This window comes from Athene cunicularia, assembly GCF_003259725.1.
Source record: "Athene cunicularia isolate RWA chromosome 3 unlocalized genomic scaffold, athCun1 chr3_part1, whole genome shotgun sequence".
Classification (NCBI taxonomy): Eukaryota; Metazoa; Chordata; class Aves; order Strigiformes; family Strigidae; genus Athene; species Athene cunicularia.
Genome location: NW_020799097.1, coordinates 37,616,946 through 37,626,867, shown reverse-complemented (window position 1 = coordinate 37,626,867; position 9,922 = coordinate 37,616,946). Strand labels below are relative to the sequence as shown.

General features: G+C 42.1%; 1 protein-coding gene across 2 annotated transcripts in view; it reads left to right on the top strand.

The window, feature by feature from the left end:
* Positions 1-6: 6 nt before the first annotated feature.
* UBE3D (ubiquitin protein ligase E3D) overlaps positions 7-9,922 on the top strand; it is a 93,203-nt gene continuing 83,287 nt past the window's right edge. For both annotated transcript variants that reach the window (XR_003398073.1, XM_026845808.1), the window contains exons 1-2: positions 7-153; positions 2,275-2,365. Coding sequence is in view for 1 of the 2 variants with exons in the window: in XM_026845808.1 (XP_026701609.1) it covers positions 120-153; positions 2,275-2,365 (125 nt within the window). In the remaining variant the exon portion in view is untranslated. The remainder of the gene's footprint in view (positions 154-2,274; positions 2,366-9,922) is intronic.

The window sequence follows — 9,922 nt, the reverse complement described above, 5'->3', positions numbered from 1 at the left end:
GCCTGGAAGCGAGAAGCGGCGGGAGCTGCGAGGCGGCGGCGCTGCCGGCAGGGGTCAGGCTGGCCCCGTCCTCCTGCCGCGGCCTGCGCCGCCTCCCCGGAGAGGGCCTGCACCTGCGCATGCGCCTGCGCCGCCCGCCGCCGCCGCGCGCCGGTAAGCCGGGGCGGCCCTTTGCTCGAAAACCGGGCTGCTTCGCTCAGGCTGCCCTGAAACCTTACGGGTTTAAGTGACTTGCGGACAGGGACTTTAAAGGGTACTTTCCGCAGCACAAAAAAAACCCAGCACAAAACCCTCAGCCAGCTGGAGTTCGTGGTTTGCATTGTTAGCCTAGTAGAAAGCGACAGGACAAGAGGGAATGGCCTCAAGTTGGGCCAGGGAAAGTTCAGACTAGATATTAGGAAGCATTTCTTTCCAGAAGGGGTTGTTAGGTGTTGGAATGGGCTGCCCAGGGAGGTGGTGGAGTCCCCATCCCTGGAGGTGTTCAAGAGTCGGGTCGATTTAGAGCTTAAGGATATGCTGTAGGTGGGAACTGCTAGGCGAACAGTTGGACTAGGTGATCTCCAGGGTCCTTTCCAACCTAGATGATTGTGTGTATTCTGTGTATATGCTATAAAAGGCTCTCTTTAGCTCTGAACTGAAGACTTAAGCAAGAACTGATGAGATTTAATAAAATTGTCAGTTTAAAAAATCCAAAGTGCAGAGTGGTGTAGTGAAAGGGAAATGTGGTTGCTGAGGAAGTGTTTTGTGTAGGAGTTTGACAACTGCTCTCAGTTCCTCCCCCATGCTTTGCCATATTACATCAAAATTGTTTTCTTTCCCTCCTATTTCATGTTTGGCAGCTGAAAATGTGGTAATATGATTTGTCCAGGCTATCATGCTAAGGTTATCACTGACCACTTAGTTATAAAGGGTTGTGATTCTGTGTTGGGGCTTGTTCTCACAGCGTCAGTTTGCAGAGGCTGGTGTTGCAGGTAACACCTGTAAAGTTACCTTCTTTATTTCCATCATGATAATTCAGGTCTAGGTTGTGATTGCACAGTTAGAAAGCATGGTAGTATAGCTGGTGCTCTGCTTTATTCTAGCATCCAAGATCAGTGTATTTAGATTCATTTAACAGGGTGTGGCACAGAAAGATACATTAAATAACACAGTCCTGTTATTCTGCGGTTTTAAAGTAGAAATGACCGGTAAAGTACATGATGTGCAATAATGGCTTCAGTACCAGAAATGTGTTAGAATACTCTTGATTTTATGTTATGCTGACGTTGTAATTATATGCTTTGACAATTCAATTATATAAAAATTATTTAGTGCGTCTTATTAATGAGGTATGCTTCAAAAGATCAAAGATGAAGTTTTGAAAATTTAACTTTGAAAGTTGTACCAGTGAAAAATGGATATGTGAACCAGATGGTAATCGACATATATAGTGGATAACCTTAGTTAGCCTTTAATGTTTTATATTAGTGTGCAAAACTAGTTGTATCTTATTTGAAATTCTGGAATCCTTTAAAGTACTTTTCATTTGTGGTTGCAACCTAAATCTTAAATACTGAATGCCACTGCTGAGAATACACTTTGAGTCTTGAGTATGAGAAAGTGGGCAATACAAAACATATTCATACACAGAGCTAAGCTTACAGTTTTAGTTCTCTTCCACCTAATGCTATTTGATAATTTGTGGAAGCTTTTATAGCTTCTTTTCTAATTTGGAAAAGTTGTCTGAGATGGCTTTTGTGAGACTGCTTTTTCTTTGCTGGCCTGCAGAGGGTATTGCTCACTATCTATTCCTCGAGTGGTGCCACAGTGGCTGGTATCTTACCTGCCTGAAAATTTAAAACTAGTGCCCCCTCTTACCTCCCCCCATCCCTCCAACTATTTTGTGTTACATATTAGGATGTAACCTCATATTGCAGAAACACTGATTAGCAGAAATATCATTACAAAAGAGTGGCACTGTATTATAGTTTATACAATCTCTATCTAATGCTATTAATATTTCAGCTCTCCCTGTGGAGAGGATTTGCACCTTTAAAATAATTATTCACATATATAATTCCTACTCAGCAATATGGGGTATGAGGTGGAGATGGCAAATTTTTTTAAAATCTAAGTACTTGGCTTCTATAGGTAACTCAAGGTTTTAAATATCAGCATTTGCTTTGTTTGTTAGGTGCTTATCTTTTTTGATTTGAGATATTTGGCAGGACATTTCTGTACAGGTGACTGAAAATTTTACAGTTTTGAAGATTAATATGTCTTCTTTATCTATAGATTTGGGGGTTACTTTGTCGGAAAACCTGAAACCCCAGAAGAATTATGTCTTTTACTGTCAATCCTGTGGTGACATCATAGTAAAAGACCGGTGAGTACTGCAGTGTCTTGTATTTATAGCAATAAATGCCATAGTGATTGATATTTGTGTTATTTTGTGTACTTAGAGAGACAGCTAAAAGGCATTTATTTTTAAATTGATAGATGAAAACATTTTTGAAGCACTACGGGTAACTAAAAAGCAAGATCACCTGAAACAGTTTTTTACTGTTTTTATTCATTTGCTTCTTGATTTCAGTCTGGCTGGAGAGTAGAAGTACTTTACAGAGAAAGTTTGGTTCATTGCCCTGAAAGCTGGGAAATCTGGATTCTTTTCCTGCTTGTCTGCTATGCTTTGAGTGAGACATTTCCTTTTGTAGCTAGACTTCCTCATGTTTCTGCTTTGAGAGCTGTGCTTTTTGGTCATACAGAATCTCTTTGCACTCATCATAATAGCTTCTGGTTTTGCTGTACAAACAAAAGCTGTAACATTTTGGCCTGAAAATATTGCAAATGTTCATAGTTTTCACTGATTTAAAAAATACTCAGTAGTTGACATCTTTGCTATGTTGAAGGGATTAAAACTGAAAGAAGTCTAGACTTCTTTCTTCCTCTACATTTCAGGGATCCTCTTTAGTTCCGCTCAGTCTCTTACGAATTCCCTTCTGTCATCATGCCGTAGTTACAGAATGGCTGCTCAGAATGGGGGGGTTGACCACAGCTCCCTTCTATCTGTTAACAAAGCCAACCTCCACATAGTTCAAGGATGCTGAATTTTGGAAACAGAGGAATTGTTTCTTAGCTATGTGACTTGGCCTTCCTCTCTGTTCCTTACAAAGTCTGCAGAGTGAATGAGAATTTTAATAAAAAGCTGCTGCATTTTCTGGCTCTTCTGATGAACAATTTTGACAGCTTCATCTGGATTTATAAGAATTGTTAGAGATGCACTTGTAGCCTTTTATGATCTGTGTCTCTCCTATTACTCAAAATAGTAATATGAATGTGGTATATTCTGTAAACTCCTTTTACTTTCTTGACATACATATGGATATATGGCTGACTTGAATGTGAGTGAGGATTGCCTATCTTTCTCTTCTGAAATGCCTCATCAGAAAGTCTAGTAATAACTCTTATTTTGACACATTTGTAGAGTAACGAAACTTCTAATTTCTAGTCAGTAACATTTTCTTTCAAAACATTGCAGTTTTATATTTTCATCTCCGAGTGGGTGTTTTCCTGAATTTCAGTGCACTAAATTCACATGTATAGAGTTCTCGTCTTCTGGTTCTGCATCCTATAATATGATACAGTCAGAATTTTTGAGACAGAAAAAAGACAACATGTTCATGGCTCTTTGCTTGGCATTTCTCCTTGCAGGGAACCTCTGAACCCTTTGAATATTATCACTAAAAAAATTTTAAGACAAAAGAGGGGAGCTGCCAGTGTATCCAACACCTGTTCCAGCACTTCCAAAAGGAAGACAGTAACGTAGTACTTTTAGCTACAGAATTTGTGTGTTGGTCTCTCCAGGGAGAGTATGGCAATGGCAGCACAGGTGGTGGGATTGAAGGAAAGTTAAAGAACTGTGTGAGGAGGAACTTACTAAATTGTGAATTACTAGGGAAGGGTCTGTAATAAGAAAAACTTGAGATCTAGAAAATTATACCTTTGAGAAGAAATGGAAATAAATTGGATTTAATTTAGATAAGGCTGTGGAGAAGATGTGAGACTCTTCCAATGTGTAAGAAGTTGCTGCAAAGAAGGTGGCAGTAGTCTTCAGTTGAAGCAAGAGGAATTTAGTTTAAAATGAAAAAAAAAATCAAACCTATTCTAAAGCTTATTTTTTACTGTTAGAGACTGCATAGGAAGCCATCATTTTAAAGACTAGATTAAGAAATGTTCGGAATGTTTTAAATGTAAGTGAGCCTACCTTGATGTGAGAAAATGGACTCTATACAAAATCCTCTGGCTTAGTCTGTTTCCTTTCATGCAGCTGATAGCTTTTCAGAGTTTAGCGTTGTGCTCACTGGTTCTTCTCCATTAACCTCACATTACCCATATTAGAGGAAGTGATTAGATTATTTTTTTTCCTATGATTTAAGAGCTGCAAATGATTTGGGATACTTTCTTTTTTCTTTCTCACCTTCCAATTAGGTTAAGTGTAGCTCATGTATAAAATAATTCTTTAAGACTTTACTTCTGTCATGAAGAAACTCTTAAAGGCTTATGGTGGGTTGACTGGCTGGATGCCAGGTGAAATGCTGGGGTTTCAACCCCAAGCCCCAAATTAAGGTTGGTATATGGGTGATTCCCACAGCCCTTCACAAAGGGGGGGTGAGTTTGCTTTTAGGCTTCCCTCCAGGGTGGGGCCGGCCTTGCAGGGAGAGCCATTGGGTAAATGAGCCCCAGGTGTCCTGCATTAAGTAAGCAAAGGTCAGGTGTCCTACTTAGGGATAAAAGCTGGGACCACTTGCAGGCAGGGGCAGTGTCTGTCTGTGAGGTGGATGCACTTTGCAGAGTTTCCTCTTGGGGAAGGGCCTCCTGCCTCCCTGGAACTGGGCTCCAGTCAGGTCTGTCTCTTGTAAATGCGGGCTGTGTAGAGATTCAGTATGTGGCTTCCCTGGTTTTATGTATTTGCCTTGTTGACTCAGTTGTCTCCCATCCCTTCTATGGGAGACTGTATTTCACCATTTATTCCCCCCATTGTTGGTTGTGTGGTGTCATTGTTGGGGTCAGTGGGATTGATGTCAATTATGTATAATCTGACTTGTTTGTACCCCCAGTTCTCACCCATGTACTGACTCTTTTGTATCAAATACAATTTGGTTATTGGTTCATCTTTATGCTGGCTGTGTCCTTTATGCTAGGCCTGATAATTGGCAGAACACCAAGTGCCCACCAAAGCTGCTCTATCATTCCCCCTGCTGAGCTGGACAGGGGAGAAGATAAGGTGAAAGGCTCATGGGTCGAGATAAAGGCAGGAAGAGATCACTCCCCAGTTACCATCACAGGCAAAACAGACTTGACTTGGAGAAATTTAATTGCTAATCAAGTCAGAGTAGCATAATGAGAAATAAACCTCAATCTTAAAACCACTTCCCCCCTCTCCCTCTTCTTCCCGGGGTCAAATTCACTCCCAGCTTCTCTACCTCCTCCCTCTGAGCAGTGCAGGGACCAGGAATGGGGGTGCAGTCAGTTCATCATACATTGTCTCCTGCTGCTCCTTCCTCCTCAAGGGGAGGACTCCTCACACTCTTTCCCTGCTCCAGTGTGGGGTTTCTCCCATGGGCAACAGTCCTCCACAAACTTCTGCAGCATAAGTCCTTTCCCATGGGCTGCAGATCTTCACAAACTGCTCCAGCGTGGGTCCCTCCTGTGGGGTGTAGTCCTCTAGGAGCAGACTGTTCCAGTGTGGTACTCCATGGGGTCATAAGTCCTGCCAGCAAGCCTGCTCCACTGTGGGCTCCTCTCTCTCCATGGGTCCACAGGTCCTGCCAGAAGCCTCTTCCAGTGTGGGCCTCCCACAGGGTCACAGCCTCCTTTGAGCATCCACTTGCTCCAGCGTGGGGTCCTCCATGGGCTGGAGATGGATCTCTGCTCCTCCAGGGGCACAGCCTGATCCAGCACCTGGAGCACTTCCTCCCTCTCCTTCACTGACCTTGGTGTCTGCAGGGTTGTTCTTCTCACATATTCTCGTTCTCTGGTTGCATTTGTGCAAGGTTTTTTTCCTCTTCTTAAATATGTTATCACAGAGGTGCTATTGTTGCTGATGGGCTCAGTCTTGGTGAGTGGCAGGCCTGTCTTGAAGCTGGCTGGCATTGGCTTTGTCGAACATAGGGGAAGCTTCCAGCAGCTTCTCACAGAAGCCATGACTGTAGCCCCCTGCTATCAAAACCTTGGCACAGAAACCCAATAGAAGGCTGAATGTTGTGAAAAATAAATTTTACAAATTGACTCTTAAGCAATAAAGCTTTTCATGAGTCCAAACATTATGAATTTGTCCTACATAAGTATTCTATTTAAAATCTGATGGGGAAATCTAATTATACTTCTACATAGATAGCATGGCAATTAACTGTCAAGCTGGGCTGTCCAAGATTTTTTATTAAGTAAATAAGGAAGTCAGCTGTTAAAGAAATTCAGCTGGGTCTTTCTTCTTTCTTTGATGAAATAGAAGGCTTATATGTTTAAAAGTCTAAAGTCCATTTACTTCCAGTTTTCAGAATTTTTAGTAGATAGGATGATATTACTGGGTTCTTGGATATTGGAGATTATTCTTCTTAGTTCAGTCTTATAAGGAGCTTTACAGTCAGATACTTACCTTAGCATGGAAGCACAACTAAGAATTACGTTGTCATGGCAGGACTCTTTTAGACTGGTGCCTAACTTCTAGCTTTTTAAATATAAGTTAATTACCTAGGCTTCCTCTGTTTGGAGACAGAGATCTCCAGAAGGCCATTCAGCCTGACTATATTGGACACTGTCAGAAGGAGAAAGTTTCTCTTAAAGGTCCCAACCTAAGAATTGTTTGTTGCTCTCTGACTGTGAAGGTAGCCTAGCTGTCTATCTTAAAGTAGAAACTCAGTTGTTATTAGCAGCGAGACTGGGGAGAAAGTTCCCCTGTTAGCTAGCTTTTATCACTGTATTTAGCAGCCTCAAGTTAGTCAGCATCCATTAAACTTCATTTCTTTTTTGTTGTTTTTTTCTGTAAAGCCATGTTTTTATTAGTGTTACATTTTTCCAGTTCTAGTGATCCAGAATATGGCTTCCTGCCTGTCGTGGTTTAAGCCCAGAGGACAACAGAGCACAACAAAGCTGCTCCCTCACTCCTTCCCCCTGAGGGCTGGGGAGGAAAAAATAAAAGGTTCGCTGATTGAGACAAGGATGGGGAGGGATGACTCACCAATTATGGTCATGGGGGCAGACTCAATTGGGGAAGAGACAGAACATCAATTTAATTTGAAAACGACCACCACCACTTAATTTACCAATCAGTCAGAGTTGGACAGTAAGAAATACAAACAAATCTTAAAAAAAAAACTTCACACCACCCCTCCCTTCTTCCCAGGCTCAGCTTTGTTCCTGATTTCTCTACTTCTTCCTCCTGAGTGGCGCAGGGGGTGGGAGATAGGGTTGTGGTTCATCACCCGTTGACTCTGCTGCTTCATCGTCCTCAAGGGGAGGAGGACTCACTCTTTTCCCCTGCTCCAGCATGGGGTCCCTCTCATGGGAGACAGTCCTCCATGAATTTCTTCAGTGTGAGTCCTTCGCATGGCCAGCAGCTCTTCACAAACTGCTCCAGCATGGGTCCCTGCCACGAGCTGCAGTACTCCCAGCAACAGACTGCTCTAGGGTGGGCTCCCCTCAGAGTCCCAGCCTTCTCTGGGCGCGTCCATCTGCTCTGGCGTGGGGTCCTGCATGGGCTGCAGGTGGGCATCTGCCCCACCGGTGACCTTCAGGGGCACAGCCTGCCCTCTCACCACGGGCTGCAGGGGAATCTCTGCTCTGGCGTACCTCTCCCACTTCTCCTCCTTTCTGTCACTGACCTTGGTGTTTGCAGAGGTATTTCCCCCACAACCTCTCCTCCTTTCAGGTTCTCCTTCTTAAATATCACAGAGTCACAGCCACTGTCGTTAATTGGCTCGGCCTTGGCCAGAGGCAGGTCCAACTTGGAGCCGGGGAACCTTCTAGAAGCTTCTCACAGGAGCCATCTCTGTGGCCCCCTCCCCTGCTACCAAAACTTCATCGTACACAAACCCAACACACCACATATAAATGTCAAAAGCTTAAAATATAGTGAAAATGTTCTATTTTCTGTATAGCTCAAAGTTAGGAGGGGTCTATTTAGGAAATTCCTACTGGCTGGAGCAACTGCTTTTGTTGGGCAAGAATTCACAATCTTGATGCTCTAGGCTGTGAGGGTAAAGAAAGGGTAATGTAATGAAACTGGACAGCATTAGTCTGCAGCTTAAGGTAATCTCTGTCTTTTTTTCCCCCTGTATGTAACACTTGAAAAAACATTGCTGAGCAATGCCACCTTTTTGTTGCTGTAAAGAGCAATACATAGGAATGAAGATTTATTTTTTCAGTGTGAGTCCAGGCATTGGAACTAATTGTACAAGGCTGATGAATAATCAGTCATTAGGCCAACATCCACCGTGGCAGAATTGTGATTGTATCTCAGGCAATATGTAAGATATAAGAGAGTGAAGACAGTGGTGGGTAGTGCTGAGAGGTGATGTTAGTTACAGTAAAGCTGGGTCAGAGACGAGTTATTCCAACTTTCATCTGCAGGTGGGGCAAGCACAGTTTAAAATGTATTGTCTATCTAGAAAGAAGGAAGTTTTTATAAAATATTTTACTTTCACCCACCCAACACTACAAAAGGCACAAGAAACTACAATGGGAAGAACTGGCATCTTCAGAAAAGAATAGCCTGTGAACTGCAAGAAAGGGAGGGTGTCTAACTGTTGGCTTAGCAGCTGTGTGTTTATTTATGAAGTAGCACCATAAGCAAAGTGTATTTGCAAGTTTTAAGTAAGAAGTAGAATCAATAAATTTTATGTGAAGTTTTCAGGCAACAGCAGAAAAAATAAGAGAACAAAAGGAAAGCCTTCAAGGAAACTAGACAGAGGGCAGAAAGCACAGGTCTGTAACAAGCAGTACATCTAGAAAACTGTTGGGAGAGGTGCACACTATTAAAGCCCATTGTTTTGGTAAAGGGACGGAATTTCTTCCCAGTGCAATACTTTTGTAGAAAACACAGATTAAAGAAAGTGTAAATATGTGGACAGTATTCATCAATACTTTTACTACATTCTTAAAAAAACCACTTGGGACCACAGAGTGGATATAGGAACTGTAGGCAGGAAATTATTGACTACTCACTCATAATGACCAAGCTTTATATAGCCACATGTATATATTCTGGCTTTAGAAGTATATTTTACAACTTAAAGCAGTGATTCTAACCCTTGGCTTATAAAATCCTCTGTGTAACCAAAGTAAGTTAAAAACAACACTGATAATGAAAGCAAAGTCTGGTGTTGCCTGGAGCAACCTCCTTGGTCCATACAGCTGTTCATGAGAAAGGGATTTGGGTGGTTTTGTATGTCATTTCTGAAAGTTTAACCTGAATTAAGATTGCATTATCTTTTTGTTGTTGTTGTTGTTGTTGTTGTTGTTAATGATGCTGTACTATGGTGTTTTTTGTCAGGATTTAGCTTTTTCAAAGTCTGATATCTGACTTTGAGGAGCTTCGGAGGACATGCTCTCCCTTGCTGTGGCAGCAGTCTGTTTCTGTTGGTTTTATATCAGCATTTGGTGCAAGGAACTTTACAAGAAGTAATAATAAATATAATTGCAAAATGCCCATTGTTCTGTTTTTCATGCCTGGATAGAACTGTTTTATTTTTGCCATGTGATTCATTTCAAGAGAGGATTATGCCAAGTTCTGCCTTATGATCATTGGAGATTCACCCTTGGGAAATGCTTCATCACAAGCTTGGCAGGAAACACTCAGCAATTGCTTTCTCAGAATTCATCCAAAGAAAATGCCTTTGACTGAGAGTCAAGCACTTCCTTTTGAGAAAATGCCATAATCCCCCCC